Raw genomic sequence first — 19137 nt, forward strand, 5'->3', positions numbered from 1 at the left:
GCGGCTTGCAGGGCGGGGCGAGGGGAGGCGGCGCGCGGTAGCAGCACCACGAGCACCAGCGGCACCATGATGGCGCAGCGGGCGCTGCCCAACCCGTACGCGGACTACGATAAGTCTCTGGGCACCGCGTACTTCGATGCATCTGGCCGGGTGAGTAGGGATGCAGCGCAGTCCCGGCTGTTCGGGGGACCCTGAGTTTCCTCCGGCCCCGTGGGCTGTGTGCGTGCTTTAAAGCTGTCTCTCTCCAGCGTGGCCCTGCGCTCTCAGCCCGGGCTCTTCCACCCGCTCACTCCCGTTTGCTGACGTTGATTTTGGTGTTTCTGCGTTCCCTGTAGCTGACTCCCGAGTTTACGCAGCGTCTGAACAACAAAATAAGGGAACTGCTGCAGCAGATGGAGAGGGGCCTGAAGGCTGCCGACCCGCGGGACTGCACGGCTTACACGGGCTGGGCAGGTAGGGCATGGCCGACTGCTCAGAACGGGGCTGGATGGCTCTGAAACTGTTCTCCGGGTTAGGCCGAGTCAAACTCACTTCTTCACTTTATCCGCAGTAAAACGTGTGTCGTGACCGGCGCTTCTCTTGCACCATCTGTTAAGCCGAGGGGCTGTTATTTCTGGAGCCCCCGTTTTTGGCAGCAGAACTCAAACTGCAAAGGAGGACCACAGAGATGAGACTGGGTCTTCCTTAATAGTGCCAAACCTCTGCAACAGATGAAGCTGGAGAATTGAAACACAACTGCCTGGGAGCAAATACTGGAGCCTTTGAAGAGGCTGGCTCCAAATCTAGCTGTGGGAAGAGTGCTGACAAGTAAACTGCTTTTCTGTGAAGCAGGCATGTGTGCACAGTAGGCCGCTTCCCTGTAAGCAGTAGTGAGTGGCAGTCGTAAGCTGAGAGCCTGCAATAATGTCCATCTTTTTTGCTTGGGCTGATTTTTATCTTACAACACTGATTGACACAGTTCCCCAGGCAGTGCCCCTCCACTCAGCCAGGGCCAGCTCTGCTTCAGTATCTGCTGGAGGGAATAGAACTGAAGAGGGAAACCTTACTCAGTCAAACTCTTCTGCGCAAAGCTTCCAGGAGCTCGTCTCTGTCCTGTTCTGCATTTTCAACTTGTTTTTTTTTCTATGGGAGCATGCCCTACCATCCCTGCCCTATCCCTACCCCCTGGAGCCAGGGAGGATACACCTTTGGATTCTGCTGAGTGCTTTGTCAGCTTTTCTGCTGCTGCTTTCTGCACTGTGCCAGGCTTTAGGGAGGCATCTTGGGATAGTCAGGTACTTGTGTGGCTGCTGCAAGACTTTTTGCTGCCACAGCTTTTTTTTTAATTGTTTTTTTTTTTTAACCTATCTGCTGTAATCCCAAATGGCAGTTTTCCATATTATAATCTGAGCGTGGTTTGTGCTTGCATACAGTGGACCTTGATGCCAGCAGTTTGCTTGGGAAAACAGTGTTCATTGTTGCTAAGGTAATGTTACCGCTTGGTGAGAGCAATGTCAGAAATGACGGCTTAAAAATTTTAGCAAGGTAGACAGGCACTGAGAGTACTCCAAAGCAGTTAATAAGAAATACAAACATGCCGCTGTTGAATTCCAGCACGGGAGAGCATTAATTTCTTCCTTTTTTTTTTATCCTTCCCTGGGATCATTTCTCGTTGGGCATACAACCTTCTTGCTCTGGCTAATAGGATTAGAAAAAGCCTGGGGGCAATTTTCCTGTGGGTCACTGCCAGAGAAGTGAAGTTTGCACATATTACATTGTATCTTAGTCACCCACATTTCTTTTCTAATCCTGGCTGTATTAATTTATTCAGTGCTGGCTTCCAGAGAGCAAATTAATTGGGCCAAGACAGCAGCTTCTTCCCTTAATTGCTTATGTAGAAAAGGCTTGTTGAGCATCTTCTCATGTAAATCATTGCCCAGCAGTCTGAAATCAACCCGCACTCTTGTGGCCACTAATAAGAAAGATTTGAAATGTGCCTCTTCTAGCGTAAACTCTGCGTGAAATGCAACATACTTGAGCATACTACATTACACCCAGTAATACACAGCATATGCTGGCACTTTACTTTGGTGCCTTTTTCTTTCCCAACACACTTGAGAGCCTTTCCTCCCCTCACTTGCTTTTGTGCCAGTGAAGCCACAGCTTCTTGGCATGTGAGCTTGGAGCAGAGGAAGGGAAGGACTTGCATTTTCAGCTCGGAGGCAGAGACAACGTGCTCGGGTTGAGATTCAGCATACAGCTGAATGTCCTCAAAACACATTTGGATCAGCTCGTTATGATTTCATTCAGTTCCCCATAGAGATCAGGGCCCTATAGGCAAAGCCTAGAATGTGCCTGGGTGTATACCAGGCTCAGCTCTCGTGTTCCGTTTTGTCTTTTAATCAGTTTAGCTAGATAGCTGCAAAAGCTTTTATGGTCTTAATCTGTTTTGCTGTTATCGGAGTATTGACTGAGGGAAAGTAAACTGCTGTAAGCTAATTCTGAATCAGAAATGGTTCAAATTCTGGCAGAAGTACGATGGTCTCATCCATTTTCAGACAGATTAGCATGAGGATGCCCAAGAGTTGCTTGTGCGTTGGTATTTCTCAGAGGCCAGGAAGCTTTGGTCCAAAGGCTACCTTGACTAGAAGGCCAGATGGTGGAAAAGAACCAAGAGACTTGACATCACTACTGCCACCTCTTTGCTGACTGCAAAAGCCAGGAAGCTCCTGAGTCTGTTCCCTGGTGGCCTGTTGCGTCCTTCCAAGATGATGGGGTGGTCTGCTCTCTGAAACACTGTATAATGGAGAGAGCCCACTCAGCACCCCTTCTGGCAGTGCTTTTGGGATTTGTTTCCCATGCAAACATTGCTTTCTCTAGCAATGTACTAGTCATGGCTTCGACAGCTTGAGAGCCTCTGAAAGAAACAAGTGAGTGCAGGTAGCTTGCCCCAGCTTTTGGCTGGCCTGAGAGTAGGGCTGAGCTGCCTTTTGAAAGGACTCATCAAAAGATATACCCAGCAAAAGAAAAGCAGTTCAGGAATGGATGGAAATTCAGGAAAAACACCTTTTGATCACTTCAGTGTAATATCATAGTTCTAACCTCATAATCCCAAAGACTTGCATCACCTTACAGTTCCATTCAGAAGAAAAAAAAAAACACCAGAAATGGCTTTGGAATGCATTAGTGAGTGTGAGATAATATCCATACTTGTGCACCAGAAAAGATGTTTATTATCCTTTGAGCTGGGCAGTAGAGCTATTCCACCCCACTCTGTAACTTTTATGCCATGCCTTATCAAAATGACATTGAGTTTCCCACAAGAAACCATCATGTTTTCTTGCAGTGTGCAGAGATAAGTTTCCACTTCTCTCTACTCCTTGATGTCTTGCTTTGAGAGTGCTGGCTGACTTACTTCACTGGCTCAACGTAAGATCTCCAAGCGTTTTCCCTGTTACTGTAGATGACAGGTTTGGAACTGATCCGAATTAGCAGTGACCCAGAAATCTCTTGTGGGAACCTGGTGACCTTTGTGGAAAGACCATGGTGGGGCTTTCCTGGTGGATAAGGAGGGCACGTTCAGATCAGTGCAGTGGGCATCCCTGCTGGTCTTGTCAGCACTGTAGTGGAGCTGTCACCACTTTTATCCATTCTGCTCGACATGAGGGGAATGCTTTCCCTTGCCGCTGCTCTTCTCCCACCAACAGAACTGTTTGCAGTGGTAGTGCAACCAAAAGAACTTGTGGGGAAGCCAAAACACGATTTTTCTTCTGTTTGATCAGCAGAACAGTCATATGGTAGAGACTGTTTTCAGCCTCTTGTGGTGCTTTAGCACTTGAGCAAGAGCTTGTCTTCTCTCTGCTCTGTTGGAGGTAATGGATGCTGAAATTAGGCCACTGGCATTAGTTGATTGCTGCAAATACATCCATTTCCAGTGCATACATTTAAATCTCCTCCCACACCTCCCCAAAAGAAATATTTAACGCAAAGCATCCCTCTGCATCTGTATCACTTCTTATACAGGATGGCAGGAGATGGAGATGTTAAATAAACAGGCTTTGATGTGAGATACACAGAACTGGTATTTGTCTCCTGATTCCTTGCAGCTAGCAAGTATCTCAGGAGTTCACATTCCAGTGCATTGGCTCCCTGCATGCTAGAGACAGCAGTTTTGGTTATCAGAGCCCTACTGAAAAAATAAGCTGTCAGCAGCACACATGTTCACCACAGTCCTGCACCACTAAGTGATATCTGATATACGGGTGGCTGTACAGCAAGATCTTATGCTGCAAGGAGGAAAAGAAAAATGAAGTCTGGAGAAACTGCAGAGAAAGAAGGTCCATTTCCTATGCAGGTGACTGCATTCTGTATCCCTTCACACACAGCTTTATGCATGGTCCTTTCCACCTCTGCTGGATTTCCCTCCTGGGTTCATAGGCAGCAACAGAGCAAGCAGCTGGCTGAAGGCAGCACTGCACTGTGCCCTGCTATTCACCTCAGGAGCGTGAATTCGTTTGAAGAATGAGTTGAAAAAATTGTCCTTAGATACAGTTCGGACAGCTTTTGGTTTTTAAAGATAAAGGGGGAGATAAATGACTGGGGAAAGCAAAGGTCTTGTTCCCGTTCCTTAATATAGCTTAATATAGGTCAGTGCTTTTTGGAATCTTCTCCAAAAGACTGACCATTGGAGAGTGCTTAGGCTGGGGAGGAAAGGGAGCAAGGAATGTTTTCCAAGAGGAAAAGCAGAGAAGTCAGCGGAAAACACTGCTGAGACATTTACTTTCTCAGAATTCAGTCCTAGCAGTAGTCTTGGCATGGTAGTTATGTACATAATTAGGGTGGTACGATAGCCGTGGGAATGGAAGTTACTTACAAAGCAAGAAGGTGGATATTAAAGCAGGTACCTCAGAAGTACAAGTTGTGCTCAGACAGCTATCAGATCTGTTAAGAGTCTAGAGGCTGTGCTAGGCGCTCAGTAAATCAGGGAAAGTAACTTTAGATTGGGTGGCTGGAAGAGGAGCTCTCCTTTAAAGAAGGGCTTCATGTCCACATCCTGATAAACCCAAACGATGGTATCATGCACCTGAGCTTCTCTCTCAGAAATACTAACACTGAACTGCTTGAGGAGAGGACGAGGCTATTAACTTCACTAGGAAATGGAAACCTGCCTTTAATGTACAAGAGAAATTGAATTGTCTGTAGCACGAAGCTTTTGAGATTACACATGCAAAATGAGAAAGAGATTTAAATTTAAAATTGTCCTCACTACTACAGAAAGTAATTCAGCAGCATGCTTTTTCTTACACCACCGCCCCTTTGCAACATCAAAACCTGCGGAGATTGGCTCAATTAATTTAGACTTAAACGCAAGACCTGTGACTTCTGAGAAATGGTTATTGATAAGGGATGAAATTAGCTTTTTTAAAGGGCTATAGGCCAGTAGTTTTCTCCAATGCATGCTTGAGAGTGCTTTCCAGATCAGGCTGGTTTGAATTTGGCAGACCTATTGAATGCAGTTACATACTAAAAGCTTGAAGAGCTGGATGAAGACTGGGCAGACAGTCAAAGGACAATAATTAATGTGACATCTTAGTAACAAAGTTGTTTCTGTACCTGTCTGTACCCTGCTGAAAACATCCCAGGAGGATAATGGGGCTTTCTCCAGCATTCCAGGTAGCTCTTTCTATTACAGATCTGGGCTGCTGTCGTGAACAGTGTGCTGCAGAGGAGAGTCTTTGCTTTTATAAGATGCACCAGTCTGTTGTGTAGGTCTTGGGATCTACTCAGTGGGAGCCAGTGGGAGGAGAAGAAAGAGCCAAGCAGGATGTCTCAAAGGTGTTGTTTCCCAGTGCTGAAGATATGTCACTTTTAAATCTGATCCAAATAAAGGGACCCAGCCCTTCACCTCTTGGCACGGGAAGAAGCAATTGAGACAGGGTAACGACTTGCATGCTCTGCCACAAGTCCTGTCTTGCCTGATGTTTTCTGGTGTTTTGGGTTTTACAAACGAGGCCCAGGTATGGTTAATGGGTTTGGGTGTTTGTCTGGGTCTTATCTTTTGCTCTCAGCTACTAAAACAGTATGTAACCTATGTAGCAGAAGCTCAGTTAGCCTCCAGGAGAAGCTATGCATGGTGCTGCTGGGCATTATTACATCCTGCATGTACCCGAGAAGAGGTCTGCAAGGCTCATGACCTGGATGAGGCTGAGGGCCAGGCTTTTTGTTGTTAAAGCAGCCAAGCTGTGTAGTGGGAAGACGACACAAAAAACAAACTTCTCTGGTGGTCACAAAACTCCCGTTCCTTTTGCAGGCATTGCTGTGCTGTATTTGCACCTGCATGATGTGTATGGAGACCCAGCCTACCTCCACGTGGCCCATGAGTATGTGAAGAAGAGCCTGAGCTGTCTGACACGACGATCCATCACTTTCTTGTGTGGAGATGCTGGGCCCCTGGCAGTGGCTGCAGTCATCTACCACAAACTGCAAAACCACAAGCAATCAGAAGACTGCATCACTCGGTAAAACACATGGTTATGTCTTTCTATTCCTTCTGCACTTGCTGTAGAACTGGTCTGGGTTTGTACCAAGCCCTTTCCTCTATGCCCCAATACGTTTTGCAACACTCTCAGAGAACTCAGAAACTTGACAAGGCAAGCAAACTTGTTGTGCCCTGAAGAAACATCTAGCTTAAGGACAAACGTGTGTGGCTGCAGGCAGAGGAGGAGCAAAGGGCATTCCTCAGTTGGTACTGCCACTTTAGAAATAATTCAGATAACACAGGGGAAAAATAATGCCCAAATAAATATATGTACAAAAAAAATTAAGGTGAGATTTAGGATTTTTTTAGAGCCCTTAAATTCAGCTTGACATCCATTTTGATGAAAAGAACAAACGTGTCACTTGCTTCCACTTGCTCTTTGTTAGTCGACTTTGACTTTAACCTAAGATTGATAGCATCCTTTTCAAGTGCTGAATGCAGCTGGTTATGATTCATTTATTTCCATTTCCTGCCTTTCCTCAACTGTTTTCAAATATATTTTTGTTAGATAGTTAAAAAAAAAGAGGACATACAAGCAGTATTACAATCAGATCAGCATATGGCAGAGGAAGGAAAAAAAGTTAAGGATAGGGGGAGACTGCAGTTGCAAGCTTTTCTTGCTCAAGGGATATTGAGAAGATGAGAAAGAGCCCTGCATAGAATTGCTATTTTGAGTGGTCAGCACACCAGCAAGACAAAAACACAGGCACTTCAGCATGACACCAATGCCCTTAAAACAGCCACAATGCATAACACTTATTAAAAATACCATGGATGGGTATCTGAAGTGCCCATATGACTTGGAGACTCAGTTCCCACTCCTTTAACTAGAATAGCTTTTCATTTATGCAGATATGGTCAGTCTGAAGACATAACTCCCTTTTTAAGTCTTGAAATAATCTGTTGTTTGAGTTTTGCCTGATACTGTGTCAAAGTGGATTTGTTGCATTTGTTAATAACAAGGGAACTGACCTGTCAAACATTACCAGCCAGTTCAGTCAGTACATAAGCCCCAAGTTGTAGAAAATCCCTAACTAACGTTTTCTTGCTGTAGATCTTCCCCTCATGCATCCTCCCTGTTCTCCCTACAGTTTTGTGGCAGAATGAAAATGTGTGATTAATCCTGCACTGCCATCTAATGGCATAATAAGGGCAAAGCCTTGGAAATGGGTTTCTTCATACATCTGGAAGAAAAATGGGTCTTCCTGGAAGAAACAGTTAAACTGTCCTTACTCTGCTACCAATTCCCAGAGCAGTTAGCCTGACCATGCTCCCTTTAAAAAGGGAATATTTCTCTTTGAGAAACAGCTCCCTTGATCCAAACTCTTAAGTGAGCTTTGAATATGCTTTTTGGTTACAGAAGAGTTGCTAAGTTATGCAGTGCAAGTGTACAGAAAATGCACTTCTGTTCCAGCTACAGAGAAGAGTCGGGGCATACAAAAATCCCATCTTGCTCTATGCTGCCTCACCTCCTCTCTGTCCAGAAAATAGTGATTCTTTGGCAGCTGGGACAACAGGCTGATTTGCGAGCAGTGGCTCTTTCTTTCCAGGCCCTCAGTTTACATCCTCACATCTGAGAAACACATCCTGGCAACACACCAAGCATCTCCTACTGTACATATGCTGTGCATGTTCTGCCACACATATCTAAAACAACAGAAACTCCCCTGATAACCATAGCTAGGAAGGCAGCTAGAGGCAGCAGCAGTAATGCATAGGGATCAAGAATAGTAGCTCCAACTACTCCAGATTTCCCCGGTAAGAGAAGGTTTTACATCCATATTGCTGAAAATCTCTAGCAAGGGTGGAACTGTTTATCCACTCATCGATTCCTGCTATTGCTCCTGACATTTCCCTGACATCCTCAACAGACAGCATCTGTTCCTACCAGCCTGCTGCTAAGCAGAGCCTGTCTGCTGAACTGCTGAGCTCCTCCTTGGAAACCCTCCTCTTCATCTGCTTTCCTTCAACATGGGGACAGGAGACTTGAGGAGGCAAGATTTTTTCTTCAGGCCACAAAGCTGGGAGCAGGATCCCTGCCAGATGGGCTTTCCAGGACCCCCCTTATTCCCAGTCTTGGATGCAGAATCTGTCTCATGGGTTTAATCTGTGAGAAACCTCCCCTAGGAGCAGTGCAAGAGGAGATGGGGTCAGGCCATCTCCTTAAGACATTTCTTCCTCCTTTCTCCTTCAATATCTCTGCGTACTTTGAGTCCAGTGCCAAGGGAAACTCCTGCCAAAGGGAGTTTGAGCCCAGCATCCTCTCTCTGTTCTGAGGGTACACTGGACATTTGGTTGCTTCTTTTCTTCACAGCACATAGTTCTGCCTGGCAGCAAGGGCTGCCAAAGCACCTCTTCTGTTCCTCAGACTGCTGTGACAGGGAAGCCCTGCCCACACAGCTCTCATTTTAGCCCTTTCCCTGTTGCAGCCACAGCAGGAAGCAGCTGAGGATACTGCCTCGAAGCTGCTGATGCTGGAGTTTTAAAAGTGATGGCATTTTTCAGTGTGTTTTGTTGGAGATGAATGGAAAAAATAAAGACAGAGCCACTCAAATCTTTGCCTGCTGCTCATGGAAGGGCATCCAGCCCTGATGGTGCTGTGGGGAGAGGCAACAGGATACTTGCACTGAGAGTGAACTGAACTTGAAAGTGCCAATGTGCACAGCACTCAATCCCCATTAGCACAACAGGAATATCACCAAATTTGCAATATGAAAATAGTCAGAAAAATGGCACAGAAAGTTTCTGACTCCAGCAGAGCTCTTGCTGCTCATTTGTGGGCTAAAGGCTGGTGCCAACCAAGCAGCTGTCATTGCAGGGCTGCCCCACAGACAGCCCACAGCATTCATGCTGCACACACTGTCCTCACTATTGCTTAACTCTCCCTAAAGAAAACGTTCTCCCATGTCCCAGTGTCCCACAGAGGCTTGGTGTTAAACAGTGAATCCCGCTTTCACTTCACACCTCTTACCCACATTTTCTATCTCATGCAAGCACCTCTTTTACTGACAGCATTTCTCTGCACACTTTGTAGACATGGAATGAAATGAGCTTTGCTATCAGGACTTGTAAGAATACAGGTTGAGATTTTCCACATACTCACAATACTAGTTTGACTTTCTAGCATTCCTTGAGCAGCCAAATTAGACAGATACTTGAATTTGAAAGTACCCATTTTTAGCAAAGGTCTGCACTTCCAGCAGCTTCACAGGAAAGCAATGGTGAGTGCCTCATGTAGCCCAGACTTCCCCACAAGTAGCTTTCCCAGAGCTAGTGCCCTAAAATAGTACATACACATAGTATGGCTGCAGTGTGAAACATTGAACAAAATAAGCCAAGTAGAAGCAAAGGGGAAGGAGGGATTTTGTACCTTGCATAACTAGAAAACTGAGACAGGGACTTTCAAGATATCTCTTAGGGTATAGGCAGCACTAGGGAATAAACTGTTTTAGAACTCCAGTCTCACTGCTTGTTTACATGGCTTTGGCTGTCCTCTCATCTCTGTCGTGTTTTTTTCTTTGTAGCCTGCTCCACCTACACAAAGCTGATCCACAAGTGCCAGATGAGCTGCTGTATGGGCGCATGGGCTATGTGTATGCACTGCTGTTTGTGAACAAGCACTTCGGAGAGGAAAAGATCCCTCAAATTCACATTCAGCAGGTACTGTGGCTTCTCAGCAGTGGAGACTGAATTAGCCATCTCTTCCCATTCTGCTCACCTTTGAGCAGGTAAAAATCAGCGCTAGATGTAGAAAATTTTGGCAACAAATGAGAATCCACATTGTGGTTTCCCTGTTGCTCATCCTCTTCCAAAGAGGAAGAAGTGCTATACGTCCCCCTCACCCTATCCTTCAAATCCATATAAATGCCCAGACAGCACTGAATTAGCATCTCTTTCACCCCTTCAGCCACACTCCCCACCTTACATGGGGGGATTAACAACAGCTTTTTCTATGTCAGGTTATCTACTGTGCTGGATGCAAGATTGCAGTACTTTCCTCACTCATATCTGTTCCCATCCACAGGTCTGTGAAGCAGTTGTAGCCTCAGGAGAGAACCTGGCCAAAAGGAGAAACTTTACAACCAAGAGCCCACTGATGTATGAGTGGTACCAGGAGTACTATGTAGGGGCAGCCCACGGCTTGGCTGGGATTTATTACTATCTCATGCAGGTAAGAGGCACCTGGAGGGGAGGGGCTCATAGCACCTGTTTCACATTTCTTTGAATGAGAAGGAGTATCTGAATAGCTTCATGGTGATACCGAGCCAGGCAAAACCTCTTGTTTGAGGCTCTCTCCTGTTTGATCACATATTTCTACTTCTGATGTTTTTCTCCAAGTCTGTGAAATTGGATTTTCCATCTCTATGGAGATCTGAAGGATCTACATTATACAAGCAGTTTCATGTAACAAAGCCCTATGGATCACAGGATCTAAGCTTCCCTGTCTTCTAATTGCTTACAAAGTATTTCCATTTGTTGACATGTTAGGGTTTCTTGGATTTATGTATTTTTAGGAGGTGGTTACTTGGAGCAATCTCAGATCATTGCAGAGTGAAAATCGCTGTAAGAAAAGCACGGTGAAAGAGATCACACATGTAGCAGGAAAGTTGGAAATGTCTCCCAAAATCAGAGCTTCTATCTCAGTGTTAGAACAGTGGGGCTTTTTTCATTAAGCAGCTGAGTTCTGTAGTGCCTGAAATAGGCAGAGCAAGACAAGAGATTAGAAGCTGCAGTGCCTCTTTACTTTGATGTGGTCTTTCTCACAGTTCTTCTCAACTCATTGCTGTTCTGGGAATCTTCCCTTCCTTAGCTTTGAAATAAGGGTGAAAATTCCCATGTGGGTCATTTTGTGCATAAATTTGCAGTGCTTAAGCTTTGTAATAACAGCAATAAACAACATTGCTTTTTCAAAGCAGTTAGAGTGCCCATCAAGCAATGCAAATTATTTGAATATAGCAAGGCTTATAGAAATATGATTTTTTTATATATATATTAGACTTCTCACAGCAGGTGGAAGACCACCAGGTTTCAAGTGCTTGGCTTCTCTTCAGGAAGTTTGTCTCCCATAAAATGCTGTGTAGGCTTCATGCTTTTCTGCTATATGAAACACAAGGAGCCTGGACCAGCCAAGCATAACACACAAAAAACCCGTGGGAGAAGCAGACAACAGGAATCTGGAAAGGAGGATGCTGGACTTATGTCTCCAGTGGTTTTATAGCACAAGTATTGATTTTTAATTTTCAAGTTATCACCATCTTGGGAACAGTTTGATCCCTAGATTCAAGTCTCACTGCAGCCTGCCACAGGAGGTCAGACCAGAGCAGGTCTCCTGTGGGGCAGTGTCATTTGGAGAGGATGCTGAAGCCCCTTCCTTGCTTCCATCTGAGGTCAGTGGTGAATGCAGCATCACAGGCAGTTGGGCTGGCCCAGCAGTTCACAGCTGCTGTGTTGTACGTGCTAGGAATCATTCCTGGAATTCATCCCTAATACTGTTTTTATGCAATTTACCTTTTTACTCCAGAGTTGGGTACTTGAAACTATGTCAGCTTAGTTTCAGGAAAAGGCTTTTCTTCTCTTGCTTAGAGGGCTGTGTGACACGCTTGGGGAAGCTTTTGTTTTTGGGAATGCAAGAGTATGACTGGAAAGTACGAGTTGCTGCTGACAGGGCAGCCTGAGGACTATCAGGTATTTGGAATGAGAAAGAAACAACTTCATTTACAAGGAGCAAGAACAGATGTGATTATAATTGGCTTTGTTTCTTTCACGCAGATCTTGTGCCTTTTAGGGAGAGACACAATGATAATTCTCCTATTTTTAACACTTTGTCTCTTAGCCTGGCCTTGGAGTGAGCCAAGTAAAGCTGCACAACACAGTCAAACCCAGCGTGGACTACGTCTGCCAGCTCAAATTCCCATCAGGCAATTACCCTCCCTGCATCGATGACACCAGAGACCTGCTTGTCCACTGGTGCCACGGGGCACCAGGCGTTATTTACATGCTTCTCCAGGCCTACAAGGTACCAGAAATCTTGCAGATATCCTTTGGTGACCCCTAAATGTGGAATTTCATCAAGGAGAAAACTCTGTTGGGAACCCCGTGCCTGAAATCAGGCTGGCTTGTTAAAATTAAATCACCCTGTGGGACCAATGCCTGAAACAGAAAGTTTAAAAAATATATTTTTTTAATTATTAAATTGTGTTTTAAAAAATTACTTCTGAAAATCCCCACCAGCCTTCTGGGGGGTGTCTTGTTGCAGGTGATAATGGTGATAGCTAGTTGTGTGTTAAGTAACGGTCATACAGCCCATTCATCACATCAAAAACATCCTCTTTGGAAAGCAGAGACTTAATTAGAAGCTAATTAACCCAAGCCTCCTCACTCACATGTGGATGCTCTCTGTGAGGAAATCACTTCAGCGTGGGGGAATGTTTCTTGTCTCTCCAGGTGTTTGGGGAACAGCAGTACCTAAACGATGCCCTGCAGTGTGCAGAAATGATCTGGCAGTATGGGTTATTGAAGAAAGGCTACGGGCTCTGCCACGGGACTGCTGGCAATGCTTATGGTTTCCTAGCACTGTACAACCTCACTCAGAACATGAAATACCTGTACAGGGCCTGCAAGGTAAGAGCCTGTGTGGGAGGAGAGAGAATTATTCTCTTCTGCTTTTTTTACAGTGCAACTTTGTCCTTTGAAACTTAATTTCTATTGTGGTAAAGAGGGAGCTAGCTCTAACCAGCTCCACCAGCACAGTCCCTAAGCAGGGTAGTCGCTGCGTGACAGCCTGCACAGAAGGAATATTTTGCAGAAGCCTTGTTCTGCAAAGGGATAATATGAGGTTGAAGGTGGTATTTATCTCAAGATGCCTCTCTAATGAAATCTGAACACTATTCCTTTTTTTCATAGTTCGCGGAGTGGTGTTTAAGCTATGGTCAACATGGCTGTCGGACTCCAGACACACCATTCTCTCTCTTTGAAGGTAAACCTCCATTCCTAAGCATGCGTTCTGCTCCTGGATATGAGCCAGTTCAGCACTGAGGAAAATGTTCCACTGAACTCTTTGCAAAATTCAGCATAAAGAATGGGAGGGAAATAGTGTTTGCTCTTTTTACCCTTTCCCAGAAACAGTGTTCCTGTAACAGGCCAGTGGCTCCACTTGGAGCATCTTATCCTCTTGGGCCTCCAGCACAGATTCTGCACACATCTTAAGGGAATGACTTAACAGGCCAAACTCTGCCTTCATGTAATTTGCAGCCTGGCTCTTCAGTCTCTATGCATTTTTAAGGATTAAAATCCTGCGAAGACTTTCCAGTTCCATTTCAAAGATGAGTGAAGAGCAAGCAGGGTCCCTTTTGTAGGGCTCGTTGACTCTCCCAAAATCTGCCATCAGTAGGTATTGCTGAAAGAATTGGTTTCTTAGCTGACATAAATCTCCCTAGCTCTGGGGCACACCAAGGAGCAAGAGCCAGACACAAAGTGAGGATCTGAGGCAACTCAACAGGATCCAGAGTTTTGCAAAGATATTCAGATTCTTGAGCCTGTAGACAGGTGAAGTAGAAGGAAGGGGACTGGAAGTGGGAAAAATTGTCATACTTTCCCAGGTGTTTTTCCAACATTTGATTGATTTCAAAATGCTCTCCACATCGAAGAACCTAAGCTGGTTGGGAAGTGTAGGCTCAGACATTAGAAATGATGTAGCTCCTTCTGAATACATTTTCCTGCCTTCTATCTTTATGGCACATTTTCTCCCTGAATAACTGACAACTTTGATGCCCAAATGGAATCTCTCTGAAGCACTTTGTTTTTCTCGTTCTCAGGAATGGCTGGAACAATTTACTTTCTTGCTGACCTGCTGGTGCCAACCAAGGCCAAGTTCCCTGCATTTGAACTGTGAACCTAAGCTAGGCAGTTCCTTGCCTAAATCTTTCTGCACTTGGAAAGGCAGTTCAGAGCTGCTTTCTCCTCCTTCCGAGCTCGTTGTTGTTTACCTAACTGAACATAAATCCATCCTCCTTGGGCACGCCAAGTTCTCTAATATTTCTAGTTGTTTTGTTGCATTGTTTCAGTTTAAACAACAAAATGCAGGTATTGCTGGTGTCTCCTGAAAACACAGGGCTGCAGTTGGGAGCGGGGAAATATGTACAGTATTTTGTGTGCTACAAAGTTTTGCTATTTTCTCCCATTTCCTGGGAGAAAGTTTTCTATTGAATGTGACTTGGGCTGTTTAATGTTTTGTTTTGGTGCTGACAAATAGTTACGGGAAGTTGACCTTGGAAAACAAGAGATAAAACACAGGGACTATTGCCCTTCAGTGTGCTTTGAAGCATTCTCTTTCTGTCCATGCAGGGAGTAGGTAGGTTAGGAGCTGGGCTGCTCCACAAGAAGTGAATGTGATGGGCAGCGTAGTCTCTCCTTTTTTTATGTCAGATTGCAAACAGAGCAGCTGGAACTGAGATGCCAGAGCCTTGTCCTGAATTTACACCTGTCTGCTTTGTAGGTGAAGGCTATTATGTATAGCTCTTTTGTGCATTTTTTCCAGTGACAGACAAATAATCCACTAGCTTTGGTACTTATTTGTTATCTTATGCTAAACCTTGCAAAGTCCATTGCTCATGCCATGGAAAATTGTAATTTAATAGTAAGCTAGAATGCGTACTGGTGTGGACACTCTGTGTTAGCTTTGAAAATTTATTTTTGCAATCTTTTATTTAAAAACATATATGAATATTATAGCAGATTGGCAGCAGCAGCATAAAAAAAGAAATGTATTTCACTGAGTTCTCTCAGTGTTCAGCCTGTTACCTGTGTAGAGGATATGTACAGGCTTTGTTTTATAAGCTTTTCTCAACCTGGATAATTTGAGTCACTTGTTACTGCTGCTTATAGTTTGATATGCACTACATCTCCCCAACTGGGAAATCTGCTTTAGGTTCAATAGCTTTGACCTGACAGCGCACCAGAAACTTGCAAGGGGTAGATCTGCTTTAGAACCCTCCGCTAATTTGCAGCAGCTGGGGACCTGACTACTTCTCCCATTAAACCATTGCTACTTTTTTTTTTTTTAAGCTCCAACCATAAGCTAAGCACTGAGTACAGTGGAAGTTACTGACTCCACTATACTATCTTATGCTGTTTGAGGGCTGCTCCTCAGCCTGCACAAGTGTGGGCACAGGTTAGGTTTTCCAGGGGAGAGCTGGTGAGTGGTTCAAGTCAAGAGCAGGCAGTCTCCAAGCCAGCAGCATGAAGGAGAAGCTGCATGAGCTGAGTATTCTCCAAAGTGCATAGTGCTGCAGTGAGGACGATACCTGGTGTGTTCACAGCTAGCTCACCTCTCAACAGTGGCATAGGCAGAGCTGAAAGAAGCTGTTTCATTGAAGAGTAGAAAGTATTCCTGAAGACTCCTCTCCTCAAAGGGCAGCCTCACAGCCAGTTCATCAAAAGACAGCCTGATGCACAGAATTGCTTATCTGCCTTAGGCTCAGCCTTCTTGGCAGGAGCCTGAAGCTCATCCAGGCTAAGAGGTGTTCATCCCAGTTGTTTCTGGGACCTGTGCAGTAAGGGGAGAGGTGACTGGAAAGGAAGAAGCACAGCCTCAAGAGCAGGAGTTGGCTAATCAAACAGCATGAGAGTGGGATCCTGTAGTACCTGAGGCCCACTGTAAGTCACTTCCCAGCTTGTCTGGTGTGATGCCAGAGTGGGGACACTGGTCTGAGCCTGGATTTCTTCTGAGCATTGCTTTGTAGAAGGTAGTTTGTGCAGCCTAATGGGACAGCACTGCGGCCCAGGGTTCATACACAGATCAGGAAGTCACCAGGAGTGGTGCAGAACTATCAGGTGGAGCACTGTTCAATAAAACATGAAAATGAACAAGCTTCGTTTGTTTTTTTCTCATGTTGTGACCACAATTCACATTTGAAGAAATAAAGATATGCCACCACCACCACACTGGTGAAGTTGCTGAAATGTTCTCGGGTACACCATATCATAAAATCATAGAATGGCCTGGGTTGAAAAGGACCACAACACTCATCCAGTTCCAACCCCCTGCTATGTGCAGGGTCACCAACCAGCAGACCAGGCTGCCCAAAGCCACATCTGGCCTGACCTGGAATGTCTCCAGGGATGGGGCATCCACAGCCTCCTTGGGCAACCTGTTCCAGTGCCTCACCACCCTCTGTGTGAAATCTCTGTGTGAGTCCATGAGGTAAGTAGTGACTGTGGAATACCAAAATGTCCCTTGAGAGGGATAATATCAGAATCACTCCCACCACCAAAAGCTATTCATTAAATATCTGTTATCTATGGTGATATTTGTGAGTTTTGATTTTTTTTTTTTAAATCAAATACCTCATACTCCTCAAAAATAAATGAAAACCACAGCTTAAATGCACTGTCAGCCAGCTTAATTTGTGCTTTCTCAAATTTTCAGTGAAACATAAAACCACAACCTCAGACATACCTGTTCCAGACAAATCAGGTGAATATTGCAACTCTGCTGGAGATGGGTTCACATTTTACAATGCAAAGTCAAATGCACCATTATATACCCTCAGAATAAAGTTCTCCCAACTACTGTTACCAGCTTTCACGATCTGGTGCTCTGCTTTGCGGTGAGTACTGAAATGCAAGAGCCAAGTGCAGTGAAAACTCCAGAAAAGCGATACTGGATTGAGCAGGTCAACTGGCAGGCTAAAAATTGTTGCCCAGTAGTGTCTGAAATGACAGGGATTTTCAGGCCAGTGGGGTTTTGGAGAGGCTCCCTGAGCTCATAGGGTGTGCAGTGTTAGCTTCCAAACTCACTGTCAACCCAGATGGAAAACTGCTTAGCACTCAAACCAGTGTAGACTCAAACCTCCAAATACAGTATCATAGCTAGCATAGGTGGGTGCTTCAGCATCTTTATGGCTGGGCCTTTTAACTCATGGAGCTCATTAACCTTGGCAAGAGGGGCAAGCATAGATTTCTGGATTACAGTTGAATCTCACAGGATTGCTTCATTGACTGTTATCTTCCTGTATTGATCAGAAAGATGCTTTATACCTTCTGCATACTTTTCTTTTTTTCCTTTTCTTTTTGAGAAGAGGGTGGTAGTTTTGTTTTTATCCTTAATTTTACTTTTCTCAGTTCTGGAAAAGTCATCTACATGGGTCAGATCTGGAGCCAGTGCCTGATCTGTGTAAAGCCCATGACATTAAGCTGATTTAGAGCAGTTCAGGATCCAGCCCTTCTACAACAGCTGAATGTAGGAGTCAGGCGGAGTTTAATTAACTTGAATGGCTGATCACATTTCGGCTCACCTAATGAATTTGTTTGTGCCTGACCTTAAAAGCAAGACTGAGCATATTAATTAAAGGATCCTAGTGATAATATGTGACAGGTAGAATTGTTTGGTTGGTTGGTTTGTTTTTGTTTTCCTTTTTGAAAAGAACAGGCAAACCCTTCCATCATTCAGACAGCAGCAGGATAGCCCCCATCAAATACCTCTTTGCCACAAGCTGGAAACAAACAAACAAAAAAAAACACTCTACCTTTAACACAAACATATTTATATCCCTCATATACCCCCTACATTTGCCTAAGGGCTTCAGAGAGATTCTTCCTGACTCCGGAGTGAGAATTACATATGCTGCTACTGCAGAAGAGACATTGCTTGGTTCAGGCAATGCTTTGTGTGGACAGTGGTGAGATGGAGGGCAGTGAGGCTCGCTGCACTGATGGTCATGCTGAGACCACTGTGAATGGGCATTTGGTGTCTGGAGACAAATATCACCAACCCAGTACCACCCCGCTGGTGCAACTTACCTCTGAAAGCAGAGGTGAGCATGAAGATCTGGGTAGCTGCTCTGAGACCTGGAGAAAACCATCATATCATTGCGTTGTGCAGGGTTTCTGATATCTCAGCATCAAAACTGCTCCCTTAGAAGCTGTTGAGGGGAAAACAGGACAAAATGGCTGTTGATATAGTCACCGATTTAAGGCAGAGCCTGTTTCTGCATCACCCACAAGGCTCTGTATTCTCAACTACTGCTCAAGCCAGCTTTCACACCTCGCGTGGTGGTCTCTACTACCTCCTCCTGTGGCAAAGCTGCTTGAAGGTCCTTCTGTTTTACCTCTGCCCCCACCTGTTTCTGCCTTCATGCTGCTCTTTATGAGGAAGAAGAGTAGTAGCTTTTACTCTGGGTCATTTCAGGACTCTAGTTCACTGTATCGCAGCAAGGGGGAGGCAAAATACAGTGTGAGATCAAGGCAAAACCTTCTTAGCCCAAGGAAAACTGCATCCTCCCTGCTGCTCTTGGAGAACAGCATAATGGGAGAACCCAAAAACCAAGCTCATACTCAATATTAGGGTTATCTAGATTTGAAGAGGTCCCAGCAGATGGGGGGGAAGAGGAATAAAGTATCTCATATAGCATCCAACTCCTGAGATACAAGAGCCATTTGTTTTTACCATTCTGTGCTGAACAGGACATCTCACAGCCAGCCCAGCACCCTCAGATGCTGTGCATCTCCTCCACCCCTTCCGAGGAAAAAATACAGCAGATTTGGTTATAAATCACAACGCTGCACTGAATGGATTCACACAGAGGGTGGTGAGGCACTGGAACAGGTTGCCCAAGGAGGCT

The 19137-nt window shown here is 45.0% G+C and overlaps 1 protein-coding gene and 1 long non-coding RNA gene across 3 annotated transcripts in view; one reads left to right on the forward strand and one right to left on the reverse strand.

The window, feature by feature from the left end:
• Window positions 1–6: 6 nt before the first annotated feature.
• Window positions 7–16381, forward strand: LANCL1 (LanC like 1). Its single transcript, XM_010713313.2, has 9 exons — window positions 7–150; window positions 336–453; window positions 6290–6497; window positions 10042–10177; window positions 10542–10688; window positions 12351–12533; window positions 12962–13138; window positions 13421–13493; window positions 14332–16381. The coding sequence occupies exons 1-9, from the start codon at window positions 67–69 to the stop codon at window positions 14406–14408; spliced, it is 1203 nt and encodes a 400-aa protein (XP_010711615.1). The 5' UTR covers window positions 7–66; the 3' UTR covers window positions 14409–16381.
• LOC116216792 overlaps window positions 3580–19137 on the reverse strand; it is an 18929-nt gene continuing 3371 nt past the window's right edge. The window contains exons 1-3 of one of the 2 annotated variants that reach the window (XR_004160257.1): window positions 18561–19026; window positions 18317–18438; window positions 3580–3842 (exon numbers count right to left, since the gene is read on the reverse strand). This is a non-coding gene — a long non-coding RNA (uncharacterized LOC116216792). Of the gene's footprint in view, window positions 3843–18316; window positions 18439–18560; window positions 19027–19137 lie in introns of those variants that run through there. The other variant, XR_004160256.1, reaches the window with a different exon arrangement.

This window comes from Meleagris gallopavo, chromosome 7 (genome assembly GCF_000146605.3).
Source record: "Meleagris gallopavo isolate NT-WF06-2002-E0010 breed Aviagen turkey brand Nicholas breeding stock chromosome 7, Turkey_5.1, whole genome shotgun sequence".
Taxonomy (NCBI): domain Eukaryota; kingdom Metazoa; phylum Chordata; class Aves; order Galliformes; family Phasianidae; genus Meleagris; species Meleagris gallopavo.

What these genes read in the sequence shown, in the direction of transcription:
- LANCL1 (XM_010713313.2), top strand. Translation starts at nt 67, where the DNA reads ATGATGGCGCAGCGGGCGCTGCCCAACCCGTACGCGGACTACGATAAG. An exon ending in TGCTTCTCCAGGCCTACAAG is followed by an intron (nt 12,534 to 12,961) that starts GTACCAGAAATC and finishes TTGTCTCTCCAG; the next exon opens with GTGTTTGGGGAACAGCAGTA. An exon ending in ACCATTCTCTCTCTTTGAAG is followed by an intron (nt 13,494 to 14,331) that starts GTAAACCTCCAT and finishes TCTCGTTCTCAG; the next exon opens with GAATGGCTGGAACAATTTAC.